Source organism: Pelobates fuscus, chromosome 13 (assembly GCF_036172605.1).
Source record: "Pelobates fuscus isolate aPelFus1 chromosome 13, aPelFus1.pri, whole genome shotgun sequence".
NCBI classification, from domain to species: domain Eukaryota; kingdom Metazoa; phylum Chordata; class Amphibia; order Anura; family Pelobatidae; genus Pelobates; species Pelobates fuscus.
Window position 1 is genome coordinate 17,656,775 of NC_086329.1, and position 17,067 is coordinate 17,673,841.

At 35.8% G+C, this 17,067-nt stretch overlaps 1 protein-coding gene across 7 annotated transcripts in view; it reads right to left on the bottom strand.

The window, feature by feature from the left end:
* Positions 1–633: 633 nt before the first annotated feature.
* MARK3 (microtubule affinity regulating kinase 3) overlaps positions 634–17,067 on the bottom strand; it is a 63,476-nt gene continuing 47,042 nt past the window's right edge. Inside the window, exons 14-18 of one of the 7 annotated variants that reach the window (XM_063439727.1) lie at positions 16,240–16,343; positions 13,637–13,894; positions 6,507–6,533; positions 2,725–2,769; positions 634–1,728 (exon numbers count right to left, since the gene is read on the bottom strand). In XM_063439727.1, the coding sequence (XP_063295797.1) occupies positions 1,383–1,728; positions 2,725–2,769; positions 6,507–6,533; positions 13,637–13,894; positions 16,240–16,343 (780 nt within the window). In that variant the 3' untranslated portion in view covers positions 634–1,382. Of the gene's footprint in view, positions 1,729–2,724; positions 2,770–6,506; positions 6,534–13,636; positions 13,895–14,144; positions 14,618–16,239; positions 16,344–17,067 lie in introns of those variants that run through there. The other 6 variants (XM_063439731.1, XM_063439728.1, XM_063439729.1 and 3 more) reach the window with 6 other exon arrangements.

Genomic DNA, 17,067 nt, shown 5'->3' on the forward strand with positions numbered 1-17,067 from the left:
TCCCACAAGAGGGCAAACTGCAGACATGATATAGGAGAACAAAATGGAGACACCCAGGTAAGATATGGGCAAGGAAGAAAAGATAATACATGTAAAATAAAGGCAAGTGACAAAAGTTAATATAATCATAATGAAAAGGGGCACACTGAATGAAAGCTTAAAAAAACAAAAAAACAAAAAACAAAAAAAAAAACTGCTTAACCACTTAAGGACACATGACGGAAATTTTCCGTCATGATTCCCTTATATTCAAGCACTTGTGTCCTTAATGGCTTAAAAGGCAAGCTTCCTGTTTGACAAAAAATTATCTGAAAAAAATATCTGCTCTAAAACAAATTAAAAGGCAGATTATTAATTCAAAAACAAAAATTGTTAATCCGAGAAAGTGGATAGGAATGCCTGTGCATGATGATAATTTGCCCTCATTCTAAAATCCCTCAAGAGGATTGAATGCAAAACATGTTCTAGAAAATAAAAAAGACAAGCAGATAATGATCTACAGCAAATTTCCTATTAAATGAAAAGTAAAGGCTGGTTTAATTAAAATAACCTTTTTTCCAACAACTTTTTTACACCGATTTCCAGTAGTAGAATAGTTAAACAGCTTCAATAAGACAGACAAAATGGGCAAAATTGGTTGAAAATTGTATTTTCTTACCAAGACCAAGATTGAGTGAACATGTTTAAAACAGAGATGCATGCAGGCCAATAAAATAATGAGACGTATATTGTATTTTCGTTATTTTTCTTAAGCAGGGTCATAATTTAATTGCTGGTCAGGTCAAATCATATTACATTTCATACATTTTTGCCATTCGATAGTTTTACCAAAATACTTGGCGGGAACAGTAGGCTTGAAATGAACATATAAACGCCAAAAATTAATCAAGGAACAAAAAAAAAAAAACCTGGTTTGATTTTAATTAAAAAATTCGGAAAGCAGGTATGAAGAAAACAAAACAAAACAAAAAGGGGAGGGTGGAGGTCAGAACTTACATGAGGTCTTGAAACAGCCACGTTTTAATATAATACTTTGTGATCAACTCAGACATCCATACTTGCGCACACATACAAGATGTATATCAATAAGGACATATATTATGTGAATAACATTGTTATGAACAGAAAAAGCAAGAGTAAATAATTTACATGGTAGGCAACTTTAATGTTGTAGTGCACTTATATATAGATATAAAAAAAGGAAAAAAAAAAAATGTCCAACTCTCCTCCGTTCCCAGCAGCTTGTTCAGTTTCATTTGTAATATAAATCAGGAGATGCAGTAATTATTGCCTAAATAATTCTATACATTAAACCAGTGTTCTCGGAAAACACTTTCAATTGCTACGTAATTTACAACTTTTTTTTTTTTTCCCCTTCTACTTTACAACTTTAACTCATTGGCAATTTTGGAAGCAATGTTTTTAAAAGCTATGGATGTTCCAGATATCCTCTTAAAGCGAACACCGTTTAGAGAGAGTCTTGGCAGTTTGCACACCTCCATCTCCCATTGAACAAGGTTTTCTGCGTGCCCATCACCGTGAACGCAGAAAAGTAAGAACCGCTCTCGCTGTTCATAGTCACAATTGTTGGCGTCCAGAACTTTACGGATTTCGCGCATCATGTCATTGGGATCCATGGAACTTGTGGTTTTCATGCTCCAAGTAAAACGAAGGGATCGCGGCTTGGATTCCTTGTTTTCATCTTTCGAGTCCCCTGACACATTACGACTAAAAGAAAAGAGAATTTACTCTGTCATTTCAACTTGGATTTTAAAAATCCTAAACACGCAGTGAATCAACTTAATCTAAATTTCCTGTACTAGATGACTGATAAACTCACCCCCACTCAATCTAATATTTGAACATCCAAATCATTATTCAACGGCTGATTATTTGAAATGTTTTAGAGTAGCAATGTGGAAACCTACAGAATAGCTTACTATGGAGATGGCTACTTGATAGGATTTATTGTGGGGAATAATTTTTATTTTTGTAAGGTAAAAGGAGATGAGATACATATATGATGTATTCCCTAAACAGAGCTGTTGGTGACTTGCCACAAGGGCAAGATTTAGAACAAAGTTCAGAGTAACATCCAGCTCTTCACATTTACATATTCTATTCCCAAATATGATAACTGTGCAACTAAGTTGCAAATGTTTGATTAAACAAACCAAAATGGTTCTCAAAGTGGACTGGAAACATTTTGAATTAACCACATCTCAATTGTTCAGATTAATCCATTAATGCTAAAAATCCCTGGTGGAGAAGAAAGAAACACAAAATTTTAAAATTTCTTTTTTTTTTTTTTTTAAATTTAAATACAACCAATAGATTCACTTAACCTTTGAACAGGATCAATTAAAATATCCATTGCATACGTCCCAGGTTCCACAGGACCAACTATCTTAAAATACTACAAGGATTTGGACATTGAAGGCAGACAACGCAGTGGCCCAGTGTGTCTGCAATCATTTCCATACACATTGCTACAGGAAAACATTACTAAAAACAAAGCGAAAAAACAATACAAAAACATAAGATGTGTTGCATGCGGGCAATCATAAATTACTGCTGATCTGTCTGTTTAGAATACAACGAATGCAAAGTCAAACAGGAAAATACAGATCAAAGTACTGTCAACGTGGAGCATGCAAAATGGGCCAATGGAAAGAATGGGGGCTGGGTGCTTTATTCGGGGAAAGTAAATGTAATCACCCTCACCTTGAGCCCTCATATCTCCCGTTTCTTTCAGATTCATTTGGGAGCCTCATTGAAAAGAACACGAAAGCAGAAAGCAAGCAAAAGAGAGAAGAGATCTTACACGGATGCACACTACTCCAAGCAACAAGACAACAGATTAATGTGTTTAACAACATTAGGGTTAGACTTGATTAGAATTCACTAACTGACCCAGGATGCCAGAGGAATGGAATCTTACAACACCAATAACCCTGACAAATCTTGGAAATATTTGTATTTTTTTTTGGCAGATATTATGAGAGAGAGATGTATGCAAACACAAATACTAGTGTTTCACAACACGCATTTAATGTAAATAAATGAGTGGATTTTACGGCTTATTTTCACCGTTAAGTGCAGTAGTGCTGGTACTTGCATACCTGGTAATTGTACCTAGAACGGTGGAACAATCCCATGTATAGCTTTCCTAGGTAAAGCAAGACTCTATAACCACCTCATTCTAAAAGGTACTAGGATACTACTAGCGCTTGCTTACTTTTTAACTATACCTAACGGAACGGGGCATTAAATGGGGTTTGCAGCTGCGCCCAGAAGCGCTGGCAATCAGAAAGATGGAAATTACATTGAGTTACTACATCCATGCAGACATGGTGGTTGCTCACCAGGAGCTTTAAAACCAATGCTTTGTCAGTTTGATAAATAGCTTGAGAGCACAGTCTGTATCCCAACATCAGATACCCTTTAACAAGCTGAAGTGATGATGGTGTCTAAAGTATCCCTTTAAAGATGGGGCTGTTGTGGAGCCCAGAAAAAGGACTGTCAGACTTGAAATCTCTGGTGTTAAAACAGTTTCCAAGTATAAGAACATTCGAAATTTTAAGGCAGTGGTTTAAGCCCAATTCTCCATGTTTTGTGTTAGCATACAATATGTAGTAAAATGAAGACATCGCACTCATGAACATTCCCAAGAATTACATTTTATCTAAAAAACAAGATGTCCAAAAGGTAGATGCAGAGAGGTTGCTGAATGACAACTGCTATGGTACCTTGACAGCCTTCATAATGGAAAGGCATCACAGAATTTATCATTCTAGATACCAAGTTTCTACTAAGTACTAAAGGGTAAAATGTTAAATAAGAGCAGATTAACAAATATAAACAAGCACAACCCCAATTGCCAGCTACAGACAAAATGTTAGGTCTCTTCATCCTGTGCAGCTTGCTAAAAAAAAAAAAAAAGACCCATGCCACCCTAATTTAATAGTCTTGTCAGAGGTTTTGGTTGTTGAAGACAGACATACCTTTGACATTTCAAGATTTTGTAAAATAAAAAGTCTAACAAATGGATAATTGACAGGGGATATTTAAAATAATCAGTTTTTATATTATGTCTGTATGACAATAGCACACGAACTACAAGTGTAAATTCAAACACGCCTCCGATTTGTGGGGTGGATGCACACAGCCTTCTGTAGATCAGATAAATTAATTGTGTAAGCATCACATTTAATCGAAATTTTTTCCTGCTGAAATTTAACATCAGAAGCAAGAAATACAATTTCTGGCTTACGGGAAATGGACCAGATCATCCACATGTGTGTGAGAGAAAGGTCCATATATTGATTTTCTGTTACAGAACGTTATGTCTTGCATACTGTTGCAGCTAAAGGAAAACATTTGAAGGATCCATCTCATGGACCCCAAGTTTGAAAAATGTAGAACACTGAATCCATGACTGGCAGAAGATCGGAAATGAGGGAAAGACTACCAACATGCAACAGTGATTTAAAGTTGAACTTGGCATTGCTATATGTAACCGGGCAATTTATGGCAAAGTATGGAAGAATTGGAACGCCACATTAGCAGCTGTGGAAAGAACTCTTGCATACCCTCCTAAAGATATTGTATTTAAATGTCACTTATATGGTTCAATAGAATTCCTAGTAGATCCAAGTCCATTAAGTAACCCAAAAGGAGAATAGAAAAATTTGAAGCAATTTTAAATTTATATTAAAAAAAAAGTAAATGTTATTAGAAAAAGTAGTTTAGAAAAGCGCTACATCATATCAAATAATACTGATATGGTCGATACTTCCCTGCAGAATGTTTAATACAATCTCAACATGGAGAGGCAGTGTTCTTTTATGTTGGTTTTGTGCACATCTGAATAAAACCAAATCGATATACCCAACTTGCTACCAATTTGACCTTGTAATGAATTTCACTAAAACATTAAAATTGTTGCAAGCTCTAAACTGAAGCAGTGGTTCCCAACCAGAGGTACACACAGAGTGAAGGGGTCTGGACAGGGTGTGTATGAGCGGTGAGGGTGTGTATGAGCAGTGAGTAAATTGACAACCCATCTCTAATCTTCCTGGCTGTGGGTCAGTAGGGAACTTATTGATATGCAGGTTATCGAGTCCAATGTACAGTTCTCCACATACTAAAAGGATTCTAAGACAGCTTAAAGAAATTAGAATCTGACAATTTTTCCTTTCATGGAATCATATTGACTGAGCAAGAAGGTGGGGGAGAGAGGGGGATAGACAGAATGTTTATTATATTAAGACAGACCGGAAGAGAGGATACGGTTAAACAAAAGAGAAAGACTAAGTAAAATAGAGAGTCAAGGTGAATTCCTGTTTCGTGCAACCGAGAGAGAGAAAAAAAAAAAATAAAAAAAAAAAAATCAACTGGCTCTGTTTGCAGAAGAGCAGAGACATGGGTACACATACGTCAGATGAGCGGACAGTGCAAAATAAAGGAGAATAGGAGGGGACTATAATAAGAGTGATAGAAAAACTGCTATAGGGGTGGCTGGAAAAAAAAAATCTATAAAATCTTATAAAAGATATATCTCCTCTTAAATAAAGAAATAAAAAAAAATATATAATGCATATCTTCCCTAAGATCTAATTTACAGAAAATAGATATTTTGCCGCCACTCCCCCCCCCCACTATAAACGTCTAGCAACTTAATAGAAAATATTTGAAGAACAATTTAAGATTGAGATCACTCCCCAATATTAATTATTTAATTAATCAATTAAAAAAGATTTTACGAAGTGAGATAAAGTGAAAGTCAGTATAGTTACTTTGAATAGAATAAAGATCTTAATTGGCTTGTTTGATTACACTGGATTTATATATAGAGAAATGTAATATATCAACTCTATTGCTCTTGAAATCATTCCCCCTCCCCCCCCCCCCCCCCCCCACCCCCCATTTTTTTTTAAAAAGGACAATGTGTTTTAGGATCTGACTATACCGGTTCTAAAATTTTAATTGTAAAATCATTTTAGGCCTCTTACCTTGTCTGTATGTTTGAGAACGTAACAAAAGGTTTAACCAAATGATGATATAACAGTATTAATCATTTTCTGAGGTAAGACAATGGTATTCATTCAACACAATTTGCAACAAAATGCACCCCCAACAAAAAAAACAGAAATACCCCAAATCACAGAAAACACACTCAGACTTACCTGTTGACAATCTAAAAATCTTATATTCATTTTATGCACCACAAATCTTCTGTCAATAACATGCCAAGTGTATATTAGTAAAATGGAAAATGAAATTTTATGGTGTGTATTACTTTTGGATGCATAGTGTACAGGACATGCTTAGCCGAGTAAAAGGGGATTCATCATTTACTGAATAGCAGTGCAGAATAGTATTTGTTTTCCCTCTGAAATATATGTATTTAGTTTTCAGCAGAAAGTTTAGTATTCAGAAAAATCAAAACCAGAAAGACAAGTTTAAAAGTAAAAAATAAAATGCATATGCAGATTTAATCCTACCTTTTTATAAATCTGAATGACATGTTTCTAAAAACAAAACAAAAAAAAAATGGACATTTTTCAATAGGTTTGCAAATTTGGAATTCTCAGGATTTAATAAAAAAAATTATAATTCAAATTTAACAGAAAACCCAGAAATCCCCCTGTACAAATCACTGGATTAAATTCAGACAGCAACCAACACCAAACACAGAAAAGCAGGTTTATAGCAGGCATGCAATAAGCAAACAGTTAAAGGAGGAGGATTAAAAATAAAATTAAAAAAATGCATATTTTTCAGAAAGAAATGCTTATTTCGCATCTGATGCATAAATGATAAAATCTAACTCACAGAGAGCCAGTTCAAATTAAACATACAGGTATTGCTTCATAAATAGAGCCAGTTTTAAACTGTAGATGGGGTCAGAAGATGTGAAATAAGCAAATAGCAAACAAAACAGCAAAATAGCATTACAAATGGAGGGTATAAATTAAGGCAATTTAAAGTCTATAGATATACTGAAATAAATAAAAATGCACACAATACATTTATTTCAGCACAGAATTAAATTTTCCTATTTGCTTAGTTGGGAGCAGAGAAAATAAAATACTCCTGGGTTCCCCCCGATTCGCCCTGTAAGTAGTCATATACTGTTTGCCAACAAACTTGACTTATTACCGGAGGTCTGAGGAGTGCTCTTCCAGCATCTCTGTAGCCAGATGCTCTATTCACTGAGCTAAGCCCGACTGTGCAGGGCTTGATCATTGGCTAAGAGTGATCAGCTGATCCTCACAGAACATGCGCTGGTGCTAAACTAAACTGCCTTTGCTCATGAGAGCCATTGGACGCTGTTAGCAGTCAGCAGACACAAGATAAGAAGTCAAAGTGCGCTGTAGTGGTTGTGATGCTTGGAGTGTTAATTAAAAATATTTAATACTTTTCTGGGATGATCTACTTCCCAAGGGAAGAAAAGGTGAAAAAAATAAAAATAAATAAAAATTAAATCTATATTATTACATATGAATTGAAGAAAAAAAAATCCCAACATACCAAAAATACATTTTCACAGAATGCATTTGTTTTCATTAAAGGACATTTCCACTCTGGAATGAATTCACTGCTAGTACTAACATGAATAAATAAAATACACTCAATTTTGTCTACTATACTTATGCTAAATTCCCATTAAATGCATCTCCTGTGATGAGCCGTACTAATTCCGGTGCATCCTATGGGAGGGCCGAGCATATCCTACTAGATATGAGATGTGTGGATCAGCACTTGTTCATGTAATTACATTAAGGAAACTCCTAAGCAAGGTAACAGTTTTGCCTTACTATCCGATCGAAAACGCCATTTGTCTTTTCATTAATGAAGCTGTGTATTTATAGCACAAGCTCCACATTCAAAACCAAGAAACTGTTAGGGGTGAGAATAGGAAAAGCATGAAAGTGCTTGTACAAGCAGGATACGTACAGCTTTCCCCATGATATATTGTGCAAATCCTCTACATAAACTGTGTAGATGTTACATCAGCTCAGTTCATTCATACTATAGAGGTATGAGAATAAAGTTAAAACGTAAACCTTAAAAGAGGATAAACTGCTAGGAGGACTGGAAAACCGATCAGGTAGGAAGGGGTATTTATAGCTTTAATCTCTGGTCCTAAACAGTGACGTGAGTTGTGCTAATAACCGTATCGTGATGCTGCCATGGAACGTAAATCTGCTAATGGATTGAAAGGAAACTAGGTTGCTGGAGTTCTGTCCACTGCAATTACATCCAACCCACCTTTAGTAGGGTGAGCAAAATGGGGCCCTGTGTACCAATGCCAACAGCTAATGAAAACATGCACAGATGTACGCAGCTGACCCAGCTAATCAAGCATTTCTAAGAGGTAGTGAGCAGTTGGGCAAGTGTTCTGAAGTGTGAGTAATTGTGTCTTTGCTGCACAGGATCTTCCATGCAAACTTGTATTGTAATAATGAAAATCACCGAGCTGTGTGACACAGCACTGAAATTTTGCATATTTCGGTGGGTACACACTGCTCAATGCTCCTATACTTTCCCTAATCCACAGACTGCAAAGGTAGAAAATTAGGGCGGTTCTCTTTCCTTTGATTGGGATGGAACGCATGCAAGGGCATATTTTCAGAAGTAACGTTTTTAGTGGTAATAAAGAATAGTCCTAAACAGTTTCAAGGCACTATATCATCTCTTTGAATTGGTTATAGTGCCTGGCGTCCCTGGCATCGTTGCTCTATTTCGTGTTAAACCATTTTCAAGCAGGTGAACATTAAATAAAGATCCCTCAGTCCAGGCCCTACTGGTGGTGTGGCTAAGGAAAGGATTACACACTTCCTTCTAGCTGTACCAATTCACACCAGCCCCGGCTGCTGTGAAAGGTAGAAAGCAGTCAGCTGACCCTCTCAGTCAATTACAGCTGATCAGGCTAATATGTCCTTAGTAGGAGCCAGAGAAGACGGGCTGGTAGGGACTGTCTCGCTCAAATAAAAAAAATAAAAAATGACTAAAGGATTGAACAAAAATTTAAAGGACGTGCCAGGGGACTCTAGACACTTTAAAATGGGATGAAGCGGTTACAGTGCCCCTTTAAATGAGCTTAAAATAATACACGCAACAGATTAAAATACTTCTCTTCATCTGTCTATAAGCTTCTGGTCTGCTCTACGTTGGGTATCAAAAAGCCAGTGGGTGACCTATATAGTAAAATGCCCAACTCTGGAACTGAACATTAGTATAGCACTAATTATATGTTTATACGCAGTGAAAGGAAGGATACTACACAAGTAACTGCAGTTATTGTGGCTGTATCCTGTGTTTTTTTTTTTTTCTTGCTTCTATTGAGATAGCTACTCATTTATTTCTAGCAGATGAAATGCATGCAGACCTTATTGTCCTTTAACCAATCTACAAATTTAGCTGTAACTACCCATTAAGATGGCATAGTGTGCGTGAAGATGGCTACAGAGATTGCATCACATGTTTCGAAACCTTCATACTATCTGGGGGAGATGCGGAGCATGTTTGATGTCTGCAGCCAATGAGAAAGTGTGATTTGAGCAGATTAGCTGTGGATGCACATGGAGCCAAAAATAGTTATTTAAAGTGCGGTTTCTATTGTTCTTTTATTATCTCTGGTGTAATAAAATTCCCTGAAGATCACTTTAAATTGCTATGAAATAGATATGTGCATTTGTTTTGCTTTATTTGTCAATAAACAAATCAATTGATTCAAAATAAAAACCTTAAAATTATTTTTCAACGGTTGACATTTTTCATTTGCTTTGTGATTTGGATTTAAAAATCCCAGCTATTCACCCGAAAACAAAATCGAAAAGGGCTTTTAGACAAATCGATTTGTTATCAAACAAGACTTAATTTATGGGCAAATGCAATGAATGCACAAATCTAACTGAAACCTAAAAGAACCAAATGGTTTTTGAACTTAAAAAATAAATAAACAAAATGTGTGGTCATCATAATTAGGGTGACTTGGAATGGAATTTGGTTGCAGTTTGGCTAACTGTTAAAATCAGCCAAAGCTCTATGTAAGTCTGCCTATTTAGCTTTTACAAACAGCTGCACAATTGTAGTGAAATAATTCCAAAAACTGGTTTCACAAATAAATCTTTTGGTTGAAACTGCCAAATTTGGACAACCAAATGCCACGCAATTGCCTTCTGGAAAATAGGGTCCTACGTGTCTTTTGGGGGAGTGGAGGAGTAATTCCAGTCTCCTAATGCATAATTAAGATGTTTAAAAAAAAAAAAACCTACTCGTTTATATGTATTTAAGTGTGTTTTAGAGGCTCTATATATTGATGGATAAAATGTTACTTGTAAGCATGCTTCAGAGCATTCCTTTGTTTTTCCAGTTTAATCATGTACCACACTTCATAGTAGTAGATGCCCATATAAATAAAGATAGAATTCCCCTCCACCCTCCTGTATCCCGCTTACAATCCTCAGTTTGGTGACTGTTTGGAAATATATGCATATATACACACATACATTCTACAAACAGTTAAAGCGCTAGCAGCAACGGCACACATTTTACTCATTAAACTAAATATTTCACACAACCAGAATATTTCTTAAGAGTTTTATTAAACTTTTTTTTTACAAGCAAATTGCGATGAAAGCTAAATTCAAGGTTTACAGACAACTTAATGGTAGATCAATATATGGTAGCAGCAGGATTCGGAAAAAAACCCTACAATCTCTGGACCTGCCAGGTGCAGGGACCTTTAGCAGGTTAATTCTTTATAATTACACAAGTTAAAGGATTCTAATAAGCGTTGGATACACATAGCGTCATTCACTACACAGGGTAGTGCAAATTTTAGAACAAAATAAAAGAAAAAAAAAATCATCTTTGGACATTTTATTAATGTTTCTTTTCTGACCTAGAATTTGCAATGGCTCAATTCTCCACAATTTCCAGAGAAAAATGGATGGAAAAACATTTAGAATTGTAAGCACTGGTGGAACTGCTTAAAAATATAACTTACAGTACAAATACATTTACTTCAAGTTTTCTTCTAAAATATTGTAGGCCTATTTACATAATGGGACAATTGTTAAATATTACTGGAATGCTAAGGTACAATTAGTACATTTAATACTCATTATTATATAGCACAAGGGAACATGTATTCTTTTCACCAACTGCTGATAGACCAGTATCGCCATTGTAACACATACGTACTTGATTATTATACAGGCAGCATTGTAAAGAATAGGAATTGCATGTCAAAGTTAAAGCCCTGAATTCATTAGGTTTAAAAGGGCCTGTTAGCGGCTTTATACATAAATTACACTGTAGGTTTTCTATTTATTAATTATTCACTAAATGGGGAATTGTCGAGATGTGACAGGAGTTGTAAACTTCAAACCAGCACAGAAAAAGTTAGAAAATATTCTACAAAATGTATCTCTAGTGCATTTTTTCTTTTTAAAAAACCTAAAAAAAAAAAATCAATTCCTTTGTCAATGCTCCACAATTCCAGATTAGTAAATAATCCCTTTCAAGTCTATCTGCTCTGACAGTATAAGGCTGTTTTGTTTTGTTTGTTTTTCAGGGAAATATAGCTCAGTGTTTAAAATCTAAAACTCATCAGAAATGTGTCCTTTCAAAACCAGATTTGGTTTACACCAAGTAAAAAAAATTCTATTTTTAATAAAATAAAAAAATCAATCACTCTCTCCACATTCCTCTTGTGACTCAGAATTCTGTCTTGAGAGCTACCAGTCACTCATTAATTCCAGTTTACTGAGAAGGTATGGAAGCCAAAGACGTGACCGTAAACCACAAAGCAAGATGGCGGCTGTCTGCACAAGGACATTTCCATCTCAACTTCAGAATCCTCATGACAGGTTTTCTTTTGTGAATGTAGCAGTTTTCATAAGAAAGAATTTGTTTACACATGAAATTAAGTTTCCGAACATTTGTGTCCCTTGAAGTTCTCGAGGTAGATTCATTGTTTAATAATACATATATTACATATGCGTTTTAGTCTGTGCAATCTAGAATTTACTAACACTACAAAAAAACATGTAATAAGCAAGTACTATCAATTGAATCGTTGGTCTGTGATGCAAGTCCTGCTGGTTGTGTACTGCTTAATCTACCAATGCTCATATTCAATTACTTAAGGTAACTTGTCAACCTCGAGTTATTCAACAGGGGAGCCACAGCTGTCCCACTAGACAAACAGGATTTATTTAAAAGACACATTAAAGCATGGATGGCAAACCTATATCTCTGTTTTTTGTGCAGTAATGCTGAGATCTTCTAAAAAAAAAAAAAAATATATGATCCAGCAGAGGGCCTGAAATCTGCACTGAGACAGTCTACAAGCAGTAAATACAATGGTTAATTTCTGTAGGACTTACACAATGTTCAAGTGAAAAAAATAAATAAAAAATCCACCAAAACACAACAGCCCCCGAAATACAGTCTGTTATACCTAAAATTTGTGAAGCCGCGTGAGTTGGATGGACATCTAAGAGATTAGTAAACCCACTGCAGAGTACTTTTAACTACGGACTCTTCATGTTGTGCCGAGACAAAAAAATTTGAATTTCAGCAAAAGGTTTGTTTGACTTTAAATCTCCTCTCTTGAAAAGTGCAATCACTCATATTTTAAAAACAAAGCCATTGTGTCTATATACACTATTTTCCCTGCAGAATTATAAAATAACTAGTACAAAGCTAATGCAGGAAAATAAAATAAATGGACATTTATTAGCCCTTGTTGTGGTAATACCCGATATGCCTATGATTTATATGTCGGTTATGGACATTTAAAACTCTTATAGCTAAAAGGTTTGCAGCAGCTGGTATGAGTGCAAACACAAAGTACTTAAATACACAAAAAACAAATCCCACAGTGGAGGACGTTGAGAGATGTCTAAATAGGATAGAAAAAGTAGGTATCTCCCACTTCCCACAAAGAATTGCAAGAGTACATTCTTATTATATGCAGATTATTGCTGATAATTAGTGTTGCATCTTGGGAATTAGAACAGGTTTTTCGCTCCCTCTTTAATTCTAAGTTAGTGAGAATTAATGATGTGATTACAACAAGCCAAGAAAAAAAAAAAAAAAAAAAAAAAGACAAACAAAACATAAATATGGTTCACTACGTAGAGCTGTGTGGTATAATAAATTAAGCATGCAGTATTTACTGTATGTTAAGTGGTCTGAATGAAGAATACTAAAAACTCAGAGGGAAAACTGGCACCCATTATAGTTTTAGTAAAATAACTTCTAATAACTTAAAGAAAAATAGAATTTGGGGAATGAAAAAAAACAACAAAAAAACAAACAAAAAAAAAAACCTTGAAAACCCTCAAGTTTCTAAAACTATGCTGGTGATTACATTCATTTGAGTGTAAACTTGTCTTTGAAGTTAAGATTTTGGAAGTTCCAAAAGGTGCTACAAGTTACATTAACATTTTCACAATAAAGTTGAGCAAGAACATAACCACATAAATATGGCACATGTACACAAGTATAAAGAATACAGGGAGGGAAGCTCCATGACATGGGTTTGGATTCATTTTTTGGGAGTGATGACACGCAGTGAGTGACTGATGAATAATCCTGAAGCATTAAAACTTACCTCCTCGTTAATTTTGAAGTTAATTTACTAAAAAGGTTAGAGGAGCCTCTACTTCGAGTCTGTGACAGAGGAGTGGCCTCATGAGATAAACTGGGCGAAGCAGGGGGTCCATTGTAAGTAGCAGTACGTCGCTCTCGAACTTGGCCATGGAAAGTTCTTCGGCTGGGTGTTCCTCGTGGGAACCGCATGCGATCCGGAGTAGTGGTACTGGTTATACTGTGAGTTGATGAAACCGAGGTCCTTTGTTCAGGGATTGTGCTGTGGCAGTATAAAACAAAATTGAATTTAGTTTTCATCATATTTAAATTTAGTGCCAAAGGTTGTGAGCAAAGCTTTTAATGAAATTGAGTCAAACTGGCTTATACAAGAAGAATAAGCTTTTCAGGTGTGTTTTAAAAAACAAACCAAAAAAAAAAAACCACACATCCCCCCAAAAAAGAGTGGTGGGGGGAGAGGAGACCTAAAAAAAAATGTATTAATTGGTCAGCATTCGTATAAAATTTAACTGCTAGTCTGTTAAATTTAGTGTTCAAAACCTATGCCAAATATTAAAAGTATCAGACATTAGCTTGACTACCATGTTAAAGAGTAAAAGATATCCACAAAAATCATAAGACTTAAAACTTTTGACATGGTTTCACAAATGACAATACTACCATGAAGGACGTACATTTGGAACATCTTTAGTTACAGAAAAAAATGGTAACATGACGGACCCAGTGTGCAATACAAATTTAGGCTTGTATTACATCTGGGGACAGCACGACACTGAAGGGCAGTGGGGTACATGTTAGTTCCACAATATTTTGAGATTCTTACGCAGGCATGGAGTTATCTGCTTCACTGTCTATTGGTGGTAACATCTCGGAGTGCCTGGAGGCTGACATAGACATCGATTTCGGATGCCGCAGCCGAGCAAAGATGGAGGATATGGCACAAACTGAGGCAGGACTAGTTGCATAAGCGAAAATTCCTGTCAGGCTGTGATGGGAGGGGGTGGAAAGGTGGGAAACAGATTTGGGCAGACAAAATATAATGGACCAGTAACAAGCGCAAATTATAAAGTTAGAGCAGAAATTTCTAAAATAAATAAAAAATAAAATAAAAAAAGTAAGAAAAGTAAGAAAAAAAAAAAGTACTGATAATCTGTGTTGCCATGCATAACATTTTAAATCAAGAGATACTGCGTGTTCAAACAGCCTAAAACAAAATGCACACGTTTCCCGTGTTCTAAATCGTCTTTCTGAACTAACAAAGCCATTTAAACATCTCTGCAGTGGGTTCACTGTGTCCTTATGCAAATACTACTACACAGCAGTCTGAAGTAACAGCACTTGCCGCTTCTGGCTAAGATTAAAAATAAATGCAGATATAAGTAGAAAGTTTCCCTGGGTGCTTTTATTTTTTCCTCTTTCCATTTTTGTCTACAGTAAGAGCTAGAAGCTAGCATCATTTGTTAATAGCCCTGAGCATTAAGACTGCTGCTTCAACTGGCATCACTGTGCATTGTCAATTGACATAATGCTAACTCACGCATCAGTGATGCTGTACATTTGGAATATTACATAATACGCCACAAAGAATAAGACTAGAGCGGAGGAAAGGCACAAAGATTTGTCTGTCAATGCAATAGTCAAATATGTACAGCAGCCAAGATTTGCGACACGTTATGTTCTAAATTAGAACACAGCTGAAAAGGATTTTCATTACACAAAATAAAATGGTGAAAATCTAGAGGTAAAATGATAAAAGCAAGCGAGAGGGAACCTGAAAGCATTGATCCACGTTTTGTCAGTTAATCCAAAACCACCAAGGGCATTCTTATCTCAGAATGGCTGCAACGTTTACACTGAAGGGGAATATTGCCAATGCTTATTTTCAGTCTAAAATTAAACTATTTATATTTTCGTAGCTCAGTATCTCCTTTACAAGAATTTCAAATCAAAAGCAATGTTGATCTAGCGGATTTGGGAATCTGAGGCATAGGTCTCCCGAGTTCCTGTCTGCGGACTTAAAATATGAGCAAACGAGAAGCACACGCAACAGTTAGGACAGGAAATGCAGCAGAGGTATTTAGAAACAGGTTTACCTTTGCTGCAAACGTCCCTCAGTAAACACACTTCACTGAAGTAAAAACATTAACAGAATTCACTGGGTGAATAAAGGTGGAACAGCACCCAAGATAAGGACCGTTCTGCGTAATACTTTGACACATAAACCTGGACTACACACATTGCACCCAATTTCACTAGGAATGGCTGGGGGTCAGTAGCCTCATGGCACTCAGCACATCTAGTAAAAAGTCCAGGAAAAAAAAATATGATTTTACAAACTAGTATTTTGTAGCATCTTTACTCAGTGGCTATTACAATGAGTGGGGAAATTTTTTTTTTTTATTTATTTATTTTTTTTTATTTCCATTGTGTCAATCCAAAAATGTTTCTTTTCCTTTAAAGCTGGGCATCATTTATAGAGAATGATCACATACATCACAGGAGAAACTGGTGTAAAAAAAGAGGAGTGACTGTCGTAATACGTAAAAAAGAAAGGAACACCAATTTTCCAGGTAGTATATTACATTAAAATATACAATTGTTCTGTACCTGTTCTCTTTGCCATTTTGAATAACTGAATGCCGGTCTGTTGGAGCTCGCTCGCTGCAAACATAGGTGTTTCGACGGGTCATTCCACTGGATGTAGAATTGCTCTACAATGAAAAAAAAAAAACACCTTAAACACAAATTGTTCCGTTCTCTATTGCAGGGAACAGGTCAGTGATGTGTAACCTTTGGCACTGCAGAGGTTGTATATATACACACACTTATTTTTTTTTGTTTTTTTAAGCAGAACAAGTTCTAGCAAACAAACAAAAAAAATGCATCCAACTACAAATATTTCTCGTGAACTGAAAAATGCATCCAACTACAAACATTTCTCGTGAACTGAAAAATGCTGTGACCTTTAACATTTCCCAGTTTAACCAAAGGGTTTGAAGCGTTTCTGGCAGCAAGACAGCATAATCCTGTTTAAAATTTCAGTCCCTTTACCCGACTTGTTACTTTCCCACAGTTTGGAAGGTGAAGCAAAGCTACAGAACTTTGGCAGGCACAGTATTGTTTTAATAAAAAGGAACAGATGAATAATACCCAGAGCAAAACTGAATAAACTTTAAAGAGCAAGTCTGAGCACCAAAACCATGTCCGCGTAATTAAGTGGTTTTGGTGGACAGATTGTTTCTCTGCAGTATCACTGCTTAATTCCTGGCATCGTAGGAGTTAAAACCATTTATTTCTGCAGTCCTAGCCACACCTCCTCTGTTTGACTCACACAGCCTCCTTACACACTTCCATGAAAGTGTATCTCCAAGGTCTGTTAACTGCTTGCTATTGCAAAATAGCCTCCTGTGAGAGATTAGAGAACATCGGATACAA